Source organism: Colius striatus, chromosome 6 (genome assembly GCF_028858725.1).
Source record: "Colius striatus isolate bColStr4 chromosome 6, bColStr4.1.hap1, whole genome shotgun sequence".
NCBI lineage: Eukaryota > Metazoa > Chordata > Aves > Coliiformes > Coliidae > Colius > Colius striatus.
In genome coordinates, this window is record NC_084764.1 from 38680343 (window position 1) to 38695762 (window position 15420).

The 15420-nt window shown below is 44.2% G+C and overlaps 1 protein-coding gene across 1 annotated transcript in view; it reads left to right on the forward strand.

Moving 5' to 3' along the window:
- PRKCH (protein kinase C eta) overlaps window positions 1–15420 on the forward strand; it is a 121201-nt gene that overhangs the window by 51321 nt on the left and 54460 nt on the right. The window contains exons 3-9 of the mRNA XM_061997662.1: window positions 1700–1850; window positions 2667–2701; window positions 4172–4260; window positions 5932–6061; window positions 6963–7090; window positions 9589–9732; window positions 10465–10638. Coding sequence (XP_061853646.1) covers window positions 1700–1850; window positions 2667–2701; window positions 4172–4260; window positions 5932–6061; window positions 6963–7090; window positions 9589–9732; window positions 10465–10638 — 851 coding nt within the window. The remainder of the gene's footprint in view (window positions 1–1699; window positions 1851–2666; window positions 2702–4171; window positions 4261–5931; window positions 6062–6962; window positions 7091–9588; window positions 9733–10464; window positions 10639–15420) is intronic.

The window sequence follows — 15420 nt, forward strand, 5'->3', positions numbered from 1 at the left end:
AGGAAAGGCTTAGAGTGGACATCAGGAAGCCTTTCTTTACCAAGAGGGTGGTCAAACACTGGAACAGACTTCCAGGAAAGGTGATTGATATCCCAAGCCTATCAGTGTTGAAGAGACGTTTAGAGAATGCCCTTGATAACACGGTTTGATGTGGTCAGCCCTGAATTGGTCAGGCAGTTGGACTAGATGGTCATTGTAGGTCCCTTCCAGCTGAAAGAGTCTGCTGAGAAGGTTGTTAAACACTGGAAGAGGCTGCTCAGGGAGGTAGTGGAGTACCCATTGAAAAGCCTTGTATTTGAAGGGCTAAGGGATGTGGTTTAGTGATGGGCTTGGCAGTGGGAGGTTCGTGGTTGGACTTGATCCTAAAAGTCTTTTCCAACTGAAACAATTCTATTATTCTATTTTAAAAATAAAATTTTGGGACAATTCCAATTTGAATGCCAGCAGTTCCTGGGCCCTTCATTTCAGAACTATACAATATTATCTACTCTTTTCAGCGTGTGAGTGTTTTAAAGGAAGATGAGAGTGGCACATATCAAACAACAGTCCTTGAAAAATGGGGCTGTGCCTTTTTATCCAATGCAGGAAGCAAAATTTTCACAAATGGTGATACAGAAATGTAGCATGAGAATACCAGAGGTGGATAAACACTGTTCATGGAACAAGGCACTGCTGTGGCTCAGCAAGTTAGGAGCTGGTCAGCTGTGTATGCACGTAGTCATGGTTTCAGGAGTTATTGCCCAAAAAGCTACGAGTTCCAACAGCTCATTAGCCTTGAGCTTTGGTCTGTTTACAGCTTGTAAATTAATGGGCTAGTGACATGCCTCAACATGGGAGAGGAGCGAGGGGAAGATGGGAAGAGGCAGTTACTTCTTGATCAAGATTGGAACTTTGAGCCAGAGGAGCTTTTGCAATTAACTTCATGGCCTGTCCCAGATGCTGTCCTCATTCTAGACTGTGGCCCCCTGACTTCTAAACCCAGGATGTAATTATCATGGAATCACAGAACAGTAGAATCATAGAACCATTTTGATTGAAAAAGACCTTTAAGATCATCAAGTCCAACCGCTAACCTCACAGTGCCAAGCCCATCACTAAACCATGTCCCTCAGCATCACATCTACAAGTCTTTTAAATACCTCCAGGGATGGTGACTCCACCACCTCCCTGGGCAGCCCATTCCCTTGTCTAACAACCCTCTTAATGAAAAAGTTCTTCCTAATCTCCAATCTAAACCTCCCCTGATGCAACTTGAGTCCATTTCCTTTTGTCCTATCATTCATTACTGGAGAGAGGAGACTGACTCCCACCTTGCTGCAACCTCCTGTCTGGTAGTTGTAGAGAGTAATCATGTCTCTTCTCAGCCTTCTCTTCTCCAGGCTGAACATCCCCAGCTCCCTCAGCTGCTCCTCATCAGACTTGTTCCCTAGACCCCTCCTCAGCTCTAATGCCCATCTCTGGACACGTTCTAGCGTCTCAATGTCCTTCTTGTAATGAGGAGCCCAAAACTGAACAGTATTTGGAATGCAGCCTCACTAATGCTGAGTACAGGAGTACAATCATTTCCGTGGTCCTGCTGGTCAAAATTGTGGCTTTTAAAAGCCTTTTGTGCCATAGAAAAATGAAGACTAATAGGGATGTATGATAAAGTTAATGTTTTGGTGTTTATTGTGTTTCTTTTTTTCTCCCCCCTGCACAGGAACCCTCCAGAGGGATCGTATTTTTAAGAACCTGACTCGGAAGCGCCAGCGGGCGATGCGAAGGCGAGTGCATCAGGTGAACGGGCACAAGTTCATGGCTACATACCTGCGCCAGCCAACGTACTGCTCACACTGCAGGGAGTTCATCTGGTAAGAGTGACTCGAAAGTCGTGCTGCAGAGCCTCCCAACCCTTCACCTTTTGGGGACTGACATGCCACCCTGATCCTGAATCAGTTAAGGATCCTGAATCTTGATCAAGGCTTTACCAGGGGTCACTGATGTGATTCCTCTTGGCCATGGGGTTTGTCAGGGTATATTTATACTGCAGACAGGAGTATGCTGCAGAGAGGCCTGAAAGTTATGTGTATCACTGGAGACAAACTGGGATGATACAACGTTCCTCACTTGTAAGCATAGGTGTTATTTCAGGGTGAGGGAAAAGTAACCCAGGCAATCTGAATAAAGACCCCAGGTAGTAACTTGAGTGAAACATTGAGGAAAAATTAGTTGCCTGGAAGACTGAAGAAAATGCCTGAGAACAGAAAAGCCATTAGAGGTGTGAGGTGTGGGGTGTTACATGTGGGGGAGTAGGCAGAGCAGGGGAAAAACTCAGATGTGTCCCAAAAGAGCATGGAGTGGGAGAGATAATAACAGGGTGTGGGTTGCTGGGATCGGTTTAATAAGTGTGATGTGTGTTGTAATAAAGTGAGGTATTTCAGAAACTAGAGTGAGGGGGAATATGGGGAATAATATGCATGTAGATGTCCTGCCCTGTAAGCTGAGGCCCTTGCAGTGCTTTTCTCATGCTCTCCCCTGCCGTGCTGAATTGCAACATTATTGCTGGGCAGTTTTGCCCCAGGGGTATGGTCGTTTGGGATCCTCTTGCATTTTGTCTCTTCTGAAAATGATCTGCAAGAGGACTGGCTTTCTGCTTATAAATGGTGTTTCTGTTTTGTTTTGACCAGGGGCGTGTTTGGGAAGCAGGGATATCAGTGCCAAGGTAAGGTGCTCTGCTCCTGCACGGGGTGTGTGTAGGACGGGCAGTTTTGGGAGCGCTTTCCCGTGCTGCTGGGACGTATTGTGGTTACAAGCTTTTCTGAAGTCACCTCTCCTCTTCCTTCCTAGCCAGCCAAAATGCTGCATATGAGCAGCTGTCAGGCTGACAGCTTGCATGCATACAGGAACAACCACCCATGCAAGCACACAGAGTTCCAGTTGCTGTGTTCTGTGCTGTGCAGATCCACTGAGTTGCTGAGTACATGCAACATCCAGCTAGACTTGAAACATCCATGGGCCCTTCAGGACAGTGTTCAGCTGTTCCTTAGACAAAAAGCACCTCACTGGGATGACCACCCCGTTCTTCTATTTCCATATGAAGTTCAACAAAGTGAAATTAGGGATGTGACTTCAACTGAAGCCTCATGGGCTGGCACAGTGCATGTTCTGAATGCATGTTTTGGCTGAATGGCTGTATAGATGTATGTGGTGCTTGTTTGCACTTAATTCTATCATCTTGCCACAAAAAAATAGGAGAAAGGCCAAGCAGTAATTACTTGCTTCACAGGTGCATGGCCATTCAGTATAGCCTTCTGATGCAGCCTGATTTTTGTGCAGTATAATAGGGCACTGGTGTTTTCATATGAAACTTCATGTAAACAAAATGGATATCCTGCATAAAATTTCTGGGTGAAAGTGGATGTTATTGATAGCCCTTCATGAGTGCAAGTTTAAGTCAGCAACAAACACACTAGCTTGGGACCCTGCAACGTATCTGTAGCTTGCAGTTTCCATCACAAAAACCTTACACAGACACTAGCTCTGGCCCTCAGTGGTGTCTACACAGACATTGAGTTATGGAGTGGAGGAAACCAAGTACATTCCAGCCAAACCAGATCAGATCTGGAGAGAGCCCAACTCTGCTTTAGGGTTGATGTAGCCCTCTTGGTGGGGACTAGCTAATTAGGCTACACATGACCCCATTCTGCTGCAGTTACCTAGCTTCCCAGACCCAAGCATTGCACTGAGTCTCAATAACAGACTGACCTGGGCACGACTCAGTGGGCTATCCAGCATAAGCTGCACTATGCTACTGAGATGTAGGAATGGCTTTGGGTACCTCAGACCTGCGTTGTCCAACGTTGTTTGTGTATACTCTCCAGTGGATTATTATTTTAACAGCATTTTTTTTTTAGTTCATTTGGGAAGTTACACTCTTGTTTCTGTGTGCATCAGCCATATTTCACACAGGCAGCTGTTTCCTAGGCTGTATGAATGGTCCAGTGCAGAATTTCTGTTGCAGTGGTTGGAGATGCATCTGGTATGAGATTTTGGAAATTCCAAGCACCTGATTATTTTTCACATGTTTACTGTGTGCTGATGATACAACCGAGCCTTAAAGAACCCAACTGGTGGGCTGATGTGTTCTGAGTCTTTCTAGAGCTCTTTTCAGCATGCCTCTTTTATTTCCTAGTATGCACCTGTGTTGTACACAAGCGCTGCCATCATCTAATTGTTACAGCTTGCACGTGCCAAAACAATACTAACAAGACCGATCTCAAGGTAAAGTCATGTTGGTTATTTCATCATAATCTGTGACTCTTTAGGGTTGTCTGGGTTGCTGGGGATTGTACTATATTAGAATTTACTCTGTGTTCTTTTTATTTGTGAATTTAAAAGTGAGGCAGTGTGATAGGGACATGCATAAAGACCATGCAGTAGCACCTGGTTGTTCTTCTGTAAATGCCAGTAACTGGTTGGACTAGCACACAGTTTAGAAAAGCAGAGTGTCTTCATGGGAAGACATCAAGAAATAGCAAATCCACTGTCTTCTTTGGTAATTTTCTTTCATGATTAACTATGGTGTCATCAAAATTCAGTGCCTGGTTCTTAATGTGGTTTTCTCTGTCTTTAAAGTCCAACCACAAGTCTTTGTTATGCCTCTTTATTTTCTTTTCTGCTAACTTAAAGTGACCTTTTAGTCATTGCTCCACACCTTCACTCTATGAAATTACTTGTGTTGTAATAAAGTGCCCTTGCACAACTTGTGTTTCTGAAGATTTTCTTTCTTGTTAGTTTTGGCTGTATTTGAGGGGAGTAGCATCCCCACCTAAAAGTTCCCCAGTGCATCACATGTCTTCATTTATATAACTGGAAATTGTTTAATAACTGTGCAGGGAAAACTCAGTTGAAGTGTTTTTAATTGGGAGGTAGCTCTTTATGGTTTGCCACACAGAAACCTTATTTCCAGTGCAGATAAGTAATTGCCTTTGGTCATTATTTCTTGCCTCCAAACTGCTGAGCTAGACTTCTTAAAATGACCCCTTGCCAAACCAGATGAAAGTTAAGTTAAACACCTTAAGGCTAAAATGCAAGTTAAATGGTGAGTCTCCTCACCCCTCTTTTAGGATTGTGATGGGTTTCAACACCTTTAGGCTACTTCAGAAGAAGACAAAGGTGTGGAGGCTCTGCCCACTTTAAACTCAGTTGGTTCAGTTCCCACCTCTGACTTTTCTTTGTGGAATGGTGGGTTTCCTCTGAGTCCTCCAGGATCTGCAGCTTGATACACAAAATGGAAAGTGATGAGGAGGTCCAATGGGGATGAGTTTTCATTTGGCCAATGTAACATTTTTCTAAGGTGTCTCTGAAAAAATGGATGATTCACAGCTGGAAAAGGACAAGGTTAAAAGGAGGATGAGACCATTTTGATAAAGCAAAATGTGGGTCTGAAATGAAAGACTGTTAAGAAGAAGAAGGATGAGAAGAGGAATGGGAATTTTAGGAGGAAGTGGGGAAAGTGTTCTGTACAAAATTTAATAAAATTAACAATTTGACCTGAAGTTACACATTTGCACATAGTATGTGAGTTAATAATTGAAAACTGGTTAGTTAAAAGATACTGTAGCTAATGCAATTGATATGTGTTGAGGTAATCCACACTTCTAAATCCAACTTGGTTTTAAGAATTTAACATTGGATAGTTGTCCTTTTTTAATATCTGCCTTGTCAAGCAGTGCAGCCTGTCCAGCAAGGAAAGCAGAGCAGGTTCACAGCAGGTGAGGCTGATCACTCAGCGCTTGCTTGCAGTAAACCTCAGTGAGGTGATGGATTGGGACGTTTTCTGAGTTGGAGTGACTTTCATAGTTTTGCACTTAAATGCCTGTATGTAAATGAACACAGGCTTATATAAATGCATTTGAATTTTAAATCTCTGCTTTTCTTTTCATCCCTCAGGTGACTGAACAGAGGTTTGGAATCAACATTCCTCATAAGTTCAGCGTCCACAACTACAAAGTCCCGACTTTCTGCGACCACTGCGGTTCCTTGCTCTGGGGAATCATGCGGCAGGGCCTACAGTGCAAAAGTGAGCAGCTTCTTACTGTAGCCTTTTCACAAAATACATACATTTTTAGACTCTGGATGCACTGTGTGGGCTTGATTTGTACAACTTTCAAGAGAAAGCTGAGCAATGAATATTCATCTTTGTAAGAGTTAACAAAAACCACTGATCTAATTTTTAATCCCAGGCTTCCAGAAGGACTCTGCTTCTCACTCTCAGCACAGCTTTGTTTAACTTGTACCATTGACATATTTTTGGATATCTCTGCTTCCTGCATTCATTCGTTTCCTTTACCTGAAGTTTTTTTCTTTGACTGATGAGATAAAGCAACAAAAAGGCATCAGAGGGGAAGAAAAGTTCATTGCTTTAGGTTGACAACCCCATCTGTCACTCTGTTGATTGATATCAAAGCATCTCCTGGTGTTATGTTTTTGTTTCAGTGATTCAGACTGTAAAATCAGAACAGCCTCCGTTTGCCCACATCTCCCACAAGAGGGTGTATGTGTGTCCGTGAGGGAGAGCAGGAAAGATTATAGCTTCACACTGAACTATATGTCTTTAAAATTAGATACCTGCAAATGCAAGGGAATTCTGTGCCATTATAAATACTAGTTCTATCTGCAGGCATAGCTGCAGTGGTATTTAGATACCTGAAAAATATGTTTGTGAATAGTGTCAATGTAGCATCTTGCTTGGAAAACTTGAGATATATTCCTGATTTCCAGGAGCTTATTCTCATGTGAGAGTCCTCATTTTATTTCTGCTGAAATCAGTGGCAACAATCCCTTTAGTTTAAAGCCACAGAGTAGATCCACATGGGTGTATTTCCGGAAGCACATTTGCTAAATTGTTTCTCAGCACTAAATCCCTCCAAGATATTTTAACTGTTCCTTTGCTTTTACTTCCCTACTATCCCTCCTGTCAGTCTGTAAAATGAATGTCCACATCCGATGCCAAGCAAACGTTGCACCGAACTGTGGGGTGAACTCTGCAGAGCTTGCTAAAACCTTGGCGTGCATGGGGCTGCAACCAGGAAGCATCTCCCCAAATTCAGTGAGTCTTTTCCCTTTTTTTTGTGTGTGTTTTCCCTTCCTCTGTCTAAAACATTTACAACTGAGTCTTTATATGGATGCAGGAGAAGTGAGAGGCTTCAGTTATGGCAGATGGCATTGGGTAGGAGACTGTATGAATAGGTGGTCACTGTCTGTGTTGTGGCAACAATTTTGCCTGGAAAATGGATGTCCTGGATCCAGGTTTACCCTGATGGAGGCATTGCTTTATAGATGTTGCTTTGTTGTCTGATTACGTTTCACCATGGTGTGACTCCATCCACTCCTTTTATTGGTTGTGATGAATGAGAGGAGAGAGGTGAAAACACCAATGCACTATGTGGCTTGAGCATAAGACAAGCCCAGCAACACACTTGGGTTCTCTTCCCCACTTTGTCACTGGTTTTTAGGGTGATTTTGGGGAAACTGTTTAACTCTTCATTGTTTCCCCAACAAAAATCAATTATAGAATCATAGAAGGGTAGGACTGGAAAGGACCTTTAGGGGTCATCTAGTCCAACCCCCCTGCAGAAGCAGGTTCACCTAGGTTAGGCCACACAGGAACGTGTCCAGGTGGGTCTTGATGACCTCCAAGTAAGGAGACTCCACAACCTCCTCTCTGATCTTTGCTGTCCAAGCCAGGGTCCTAGTGAGCTTGTTGCCAGAGTTGGAACACATGCACAATTTTTACTTGTCAGTGCTTAAGGCATTGTAAAAATCCAGCTGTTCTATATCTGAGTCTATTCAGAGAGTTTAAAACCCACTGTAAGAGCACAAGTGGAAATGCCCATAAAGGGTAATAGAAGTCAAAGCTGTTGTTTGGTAACAAATTTTTCATCACATTTCCTTTGATAGCAGTTTTAAAAAGTCAGTTTTCTTGAAACCATAACAACCTATAACAAATGTTGGTCTATTTATTTTTATTTGACAAGAAAAAATAAATGTTAAAACCCAGGACTGTACTTGCCAGACCTGTTGTACAGTTAGTCAGCTACATTGATTGACCACATGATGTTGTATCAGCCTTGCCTGCTCATTAGACTGGGCTGCCCCTTTAGATTTCAGTTAATTTGTAGCAAATGAGACTTTATCTTCACTCTTCATCCTGTAGCTGTTCAGGGGGACAGTTGCCCTGAGAGTTACAGGGAACACAATCCCACACTCCCTTCTCAGTTCAGTACATGTTAGAGTTTGTTATTTACATAATCTGCACATCAAAAGGAGATGGGACAATCTCTTCCCATTATATGTGAGCTAAAGGGTCCGGGTAAGTGTTCAGACTGTGCTGTAGGCTTTAAATCCATTGGGAATTTTGCTAGATGCTGTCCTGAACGCTCTTGATTCTTTCCTCATGGCTGAGGTTGCCATTTCCCTGGCAGTGAGACAGATCTTCTGTGCAGGAAGAACTTTGCTTTAGAATCATAGAATCATAGAATGGTAGGGTTGGAAGGGACCTTTAGAGATCATCCAGTCCAACCCCCCTGCAGAAGCAGGGTCACCTAGATCAGGTCACATAGGAACATGTCCAGGTGGGTCTTGAAGACCTCCAAGGAAGGAGCCTCCACAACCCCTCTGGGCAGCCTGTGCCAGGGCTCCCTCACCTGAACAGTGAAATAGCTTTTTCTTATGTTTAAGTGGAACTTTTTGCTTTCTAGCTTCATCCCATTACCCCTTGTCCCGTTACTATCTACTATAGAAAAAAGGGATGTCCCAACCTTCGGTGCTTTACACCGAAATAATCACAAGGTGGAGCTCGAGAAGTCTGTGTGACTTTGTTCAGGCTAATAAAAGTACTTGTGGTTTATGTACATATTCATATCTGGAGAGCTGTGAACAGAGGGCACTGAAAATTGATTTTATCTCTGTATACTGCAAAGACAGAAGCCATAAAAGTGTGTGAATACTGGCACAATTCCTGAAAATGCAGCCGTCAGTGCTGGTGTGGGAATGAGCAACCTTCCATCCGATTTGCAGCAACAGAGGAAGCCAGTAGGCCAGCTGTGGGAAAGAAAAGTATTTTCGAAGCTTGAGTCCCACTGAACTGGACATTGAGTAAGAGGCTTAAAATCAGGTAGAAACCTAAGAGATTTAGACAAAATCTGCTTGGGTTCTACATCTCCCCATCACTTCACATGTTGCACAAACTATGTGGTGTTTCTCTCTTGGATGTCAGACAGGAGACGGGGTTCTCCACACTCATTGTCTTATTTTTCTGGGATAAACAAGGAGAAGGTGGAGAGAGGCAGGGCCTCCACTTGAATCTGCTGGGCAGTGGGTTTACAAATTAAAATGCCTAGATCAGGAGGCAGTGCTGATATCACAGCACATCTCTGAGCTTGGCTGGTCACAGCTATGTGGGGTGGTGGTACCACCGTGCTTTCTGCTCCAGTGGCCCTACAGTGTACCCGAACAGGTCCTAAATGCCCAGGTTGATAGGTTGATTAAGTTGAGGCAAATGTACAATTCCTATGTGGACTGATACTTATTTACTTTTCTCCACAGAAACTTGTTTCAAAATCTACTTTGAGACATCAGGGAAAAGGGAGCCTGAAAGATGGCAACAACGTTAGTGAAAATTCAGCGAGCAAACTTGGGATCAAAGACTTAACTTTCCTTCGTGTGTTGGGGAAGGGCAGTTTTGGAAAGGTGAGAGTTATTCCTGGCTCTTTCAGGGAGAACCAAATTCCTTGTTTAAGAAGCTCCAAGGCTACTGAAGCAATTTCATAACATGACACACAGGCTGTCCAGGGGAGTATGCTTTGTGTGACAAGGTTGGTTACAGGGGGAAGAAAAGGGAAGAAAAAGCAAGCTGACAGCAAAGTGAGGAATTTGATATTACAAAGAGGAAAAGTGTTAGCAACCAGAGGAACAGATGCATGCCAGAGCCCATACCAGCAATTAGAAGTGGGTGCATTAGCACTTGTTTGGACAGCATTTCTTGGAGCAAGTAAAGACTTTTTCTTCTAAAGGAAATGAGGCAGTGGTTTCAAATACAGTGAGATGGGGGGTTCATTTCTCTGCTTTGCCACAAAGCTGATGTCAAATGGTGCATTTGAATTGAATCACTGAGGAGGGAAGTGGGATAGATGGCACTGCCCAGGGAGTTTTCCCTGGCACAGTGGGTGGGTTTTGACCACCTAGCTCCATGTCAGACACTGGAGCAACATGTGTGGGCATTTCTATCCAAAGAAGCCTGGTGCAGGGGATGGTGTGTGTGTCATTGATTGTGCACCCATGCCCATGCTAAAAGGCTGACTCACTTGCATCCACAAGCCTGGTCATGAGGTAACTGACCTTTCTAGTGTGAGAAGGTGTGAGAGGCTCTGTGTTGCTCACTGAGGGCTCAGCCCTTGTGATTCACCCTTCCCTTTGGTTTAGGTTATGCTTGCCAAGATGAAAGAGAGTGGGCAGCTTTATGCAGTGAAGGTGTTGAAGAAGGATGTCATTCTTCAAGATGATGATGTTGAATGCACCATGACTGAGAAGCGCATCCTTTCCTTAGCAAGGAACCACCCATTCCTCACCAAGCTCTACTGTTGCTTCCAGACTCCTGTAAGTATAGCCTGAGCAGTGGACAGTCTTCTTCCTCATGCTGGCTGTTGTGTTGAGACAGAGGCTCTGTCCCGTGTATTTGCTCCTCAAGCTGTTGTAAATGTCCACCTTAGACCCAGGAGAAACCTCTCTGCTCAAGGGTTATCCACTTCTAACATCTGCTGGGGATTTGACAAATCAAATCCCAACTGTCCTAGTCTTCCAAACATATTGATAATAACAGAGAAGCCTTTCTTTATGTCTTCCCTGGAAACATCTCTGTGCCATTGACTATTTCTAGATGCATGTGGACCTGCAGTGTCCTCTCGTTTCTCTGAGGTCTCAGGCTCTGCTGTCTTGCTACCTGGATTTTAACAAGACTGTGTTTGCATTGAGTTATCCCCAAACTCAATGAATTGTACTTAAAGCAGGGGTAGCCTCCTGTCTCTCGCAGCCTTTGTATACTGCTGAGAACTGGAATGAAAGATCCTTCTGGGGTTACTGGAGAGGATCTTACTGATGGGTGGACACTGAATGAGGTCCACATACAGCCGATGTTGTTTCTTGTGTAGGTAATGCAAACTCCAGCATTGATATCACTTATGGCATGTGTACCTCAATGGAGGACTGCACATGTACTGCCTGTCCAGCTTAGAGCCTCATTTGGTGTCTGCATGGGGGTGGCAGCTTCTTGCAGATGTGGGTGGTGGAGGGAGGAGTGGCTGTGGTGGAGGCAGTGACCGCAGCCATATCCCAGCAAGGTAAGTTTGGGAGTCCCTAAGCTAAGCTGTTACTAAGACCAAAAGCATTTTCTGCAGCAAAGTTCTTCCAAACTGCTTGGGCTCTTTTCCAGATGCTTTTTTTGTCCATTGCTAAATGGTAATAGGGCTTGCTTTCCTCTTAGAAGAGGCAGGAGAAACTCGCCCTTTTAACTGTGGCTTCACTCCTCCTACATAAACCCAAAATGAAATTAAAAAAGAACAGAAAAAGAATGCCAGACAAAAGCATCTTGCCACCCACCCACTTCTCACTGGGGTGATGCAACAGCAGCTATAGAGTTTGAGTTGTGCCCGTTTAAGGTGGAGCTCTTGGGTAGACTCATGTAATAGAAATGAGGTGTTGTGGGGTTTTTCTTGGTGGGTTTTTTGTTGTGTTTTTTTTACATAGAGCTTACATGGTTCACAGAGCAGCTGTGCTGTGTAGCAGAAACAAAACTTAGAACTCTCTGTTGTCCCTGGTAACCAAGGAAATTGCTTTTTTATTTCATAAAAGTGAAGACGTGGGCCCCAAATCTGAATGTCTGTCCTGAAGTTCTCATGTGAAATATCAGAAATGTCCAGTATTGATGTGAGCTGTTTGAGGTCAGATGTGGGATAGCAGTGGTTTTTGCTGCTCGTTGCTATGCTCTGTGCTGTGGCTTTGCTTACTGAATTGCAATGTCGTCATGAAAATGGCAAATGTGCTCCTGGGCTGAGAAGGGTATTTCCCATGAACTTAGGGGAGATTTATGGTCACTGTGGTAGTATCGTCTGTCATGGTCAAAAACTGAATGCAATCCACTATGGATGCAGACAAGGTCTTCTTGACTGATGAACTAATTGCAGAGTCTTTTGCAAAGGGGAGAAAAAGGGAAGAAGCCAGCCTGTTTAGATTAGCAAACTGAAAGCAAAAAGAGGATCTGATTGATGTCTGCGCAGATGTTGAACACTGAGGAGGGAAGAAAAGCTGTCAAAATGCTGGCTAAGATTAAACGAGTCTAGACTGGCCATGGATACAGTTAGATTGGAAATAAAAAGGAGGTTGCTAAACAGTAGAGCAGCCTGGAACAGGAATTTCTGGACCAGCTTGTCAGCAGAGGAGCAAAGAACCCCTCAGCCCTTGCTGCCCTGAACACAGAGCTGGTCAGTCTCTGAAAGGGTGCCAAGGGAGCAGTGTGTGTCAGAACAGGACCCTGCTATTTCCACTCTTTCCCAGGTTTGTCTTTGAATTCAAAGTGCTTGAATCCCACTTTGCCTCAGTATCTGCATCGTCAGCAACACAAAGTCGTTTCCCTCCAAAAGTAAACAAAACCAAAAAGGGAAGCATTTACAAAAGAAAAAGTACATTTCAGACTGATGTGGTTCATCACGTCATTTGTCTGTGTTCTGCACCCAGTGACACCCACTTCAATCCAGAATAACCAGATTTAAATTGCTTATAAAAGCATTATTAAATCCCCTTTGCTCTAGTGGAGAAATGATTGCAACAGCAGAGTATTCATTGGACAGAGTGCTTCCAAGAGGCCTCAGCCAGGCTGATAGAGTACTTGGGGGTTTCTGCTCATTCTTTATATGGCATTGGGTTATCTCCTTCATTAATGTAAATTTGGGAGAGAAGAATATATCTATATCTATAAGCAAAAGAGTAACCACTTCTTAAAAATATCATCCTGCAGCCATATTTTAAAATGTAACTTATGTTTGGAGTTGGGAGCAGGTTTACACAAAACAATACCTGCTTTAACTTGTAGTTACATGGAAGCCACATCACATGTATCACATTTGCAACCCAAACTCTGAAAATGGGGTATTAACAATTTATGTTATGGAAAGCCAAACATGACTCAGGTGTGCTGTGGATTTTCTGGATAAGTAACGACTTACTGGGCCAGCCTTTAGGAAATTTTCAAGAACTAGCCAATTTGAGGCTTCTTACCATTTGTGAAAAGCAAAGTCAGAGTCAGATCAAGACAGGCTGGGACTGGCTGACAGGGTGGCAGCCCAGCTGGAAGGTACCTGGGGCTTATAGTAGGTGCCAAATTCAGCATGAGCCAGGAGTGCAGTCTCACTGCACATAGATTGTGTACCAGTCTGTTTCAAGAGAAGTCATTATCCCCACTGCTTGGCAGTGGTGAGGCTGCACTGAGAATTGGGGTGTCCAGTTATGGCTTCCCACTCCCAGTTCAGGAGGAAATTGTGGGTGCTGGAAAGGAAGGACCTTGGAAGCACCTGTGAAGTGCTGTAGCAGTTTGAGGACAGATCACTCAAAGGGTTTGAGGGTTTGGCTGTGTCTAGAGCTGTTTGAATTCTGACTCTTGTATAATATTCACCCAAACCAGCAAACTCTTCTCTTGACCAGAGCAGCCTAGGGGTAAGTTAAACAGCCTGGGGCATGTCTGTGTTGGACAGTGTGATGTCGTGTCATGTAGCACCAGTGATGTACCTTCAAGCTGGACTGGCACGAGCACCAGAAACAGCAATGCATTACCTGAGTTCATCTATATTGCTGTTGCTTTTGCTTACCTGTTTTAGAGCTAGCTGAGGTTTTTCTGTGCTTAAATTATCTGCTGATGGCTTTCAGAAAAGTTTTCTGTTCTCTTGTGCTGCCTCTGTGTTCTGTGTGGTCCTAATTTAGTCTCAACTGCAGCAGAAGTGATGCCTGCTAGCAAGGGCTATGTTATTTGCCAAGGGTGGGCTGAAGCTGCCCGGCTTTCCAACAGCCTCCTTGCCCTGTCACAGGGTATTGCAGCCACTAGATGGTAGGAGCTGCAAGGATTGTCTCCACCTTGTACTGGTCACAGTTTTCAGAGCCTAAAGAGGAAATATTAGCTGCACAGCAGGCTGACAGAGGCTGGACGTGGCCCTTTGCGTGCCCAGTGCTGGGCTGGGCACTTTTGGACTTGCACCTCCAGATTCCTTTAGTATGAAAGGCAATGAAGGAGTCCTTCTGCTGCTTTGCAGAGAGGGCAGTTTAAATCCCCCTCCAGCTTCTGGTTGAGGTCTTCCTTGCTCACCACAGCTCTACTTTTTTAGTTTATTTTTTTTTTATTGAAAGCCTTCCCTTGAGAACTTACCACCTTATTTAAGCCATTCACCTCTGCCTTTTCTAGGGACTTAGAATCATCCTTTAGTGTTGGAGAGGATTATGTTCCTGCACCAGTAATCTCTGAGCTGTCAACAGGTGCTGGGGCTGACCTGAAGATAACTGCGGATCCTGCATTAGGGGTCGTAAGCACCCAAAAATGTTTGTTTCTGTTTATATAGCAATGGTGTCATCCAAGCCCTCAACAATACTGTCCTGGAATGGGTGAAAGAGGCTCTATGTATAAATAACTAAGTCAGTAATTTAATCCTGAGGAATGTGGATCCTGGAATGTTTTAATTAAAATGACTTTACAGTAAGTAGGTCCTGTCTTCTTTGGGGTTTAGGGACCATCCTTTCTGCACAGGTGGTTTGCTTTTAAGTCCTTTTGTCTCTACTTGTATGCATGAGAATGGAAAGGGCTGGGGGAGATCAGCTTCCCATGCAAATAGTGTCAAATAGCTTCTGGGTTTTATGTTTATTGCCCTTATCCCTTCTCTCCTGACCACAGGGTGCTTCCAGGGGACCATCCCCCAGGCCATGCCATTTCCAGCACTGTCCCTGCTAGCCTGATCGTTACATGGATTTGCTCTCTGTGTGGCTCTGCTGACAGTTGCTGACGGACAGAGCCTGCCCATGTCGTTCCAAAAATAGTGAGACACAACAACTTGGCAGAAGGATGTGATTTTCTGTAACGAGCGTCCTTCTGAGATAATAGCTAGCAGGGGTGCTATTGAGGCCAACAGGGACTGGCCCAGGGACTCCAGGGCAACATAATCCGTGAACTGGTCCCATTTTACGAGGGCAGCCTGCTGTCCAGCACGCAGCCTCCACTCCCTTTACAAGCTGTGGGCTGATGTCATGCTCTTGACGTGGAAGGGGAATGTTTCTTCACGTCTCTGCTGGCTTTTGGCGCACTCAGGCAGTTCTCTCAGGATCAGTGTGGGCACCATGTCATGGATG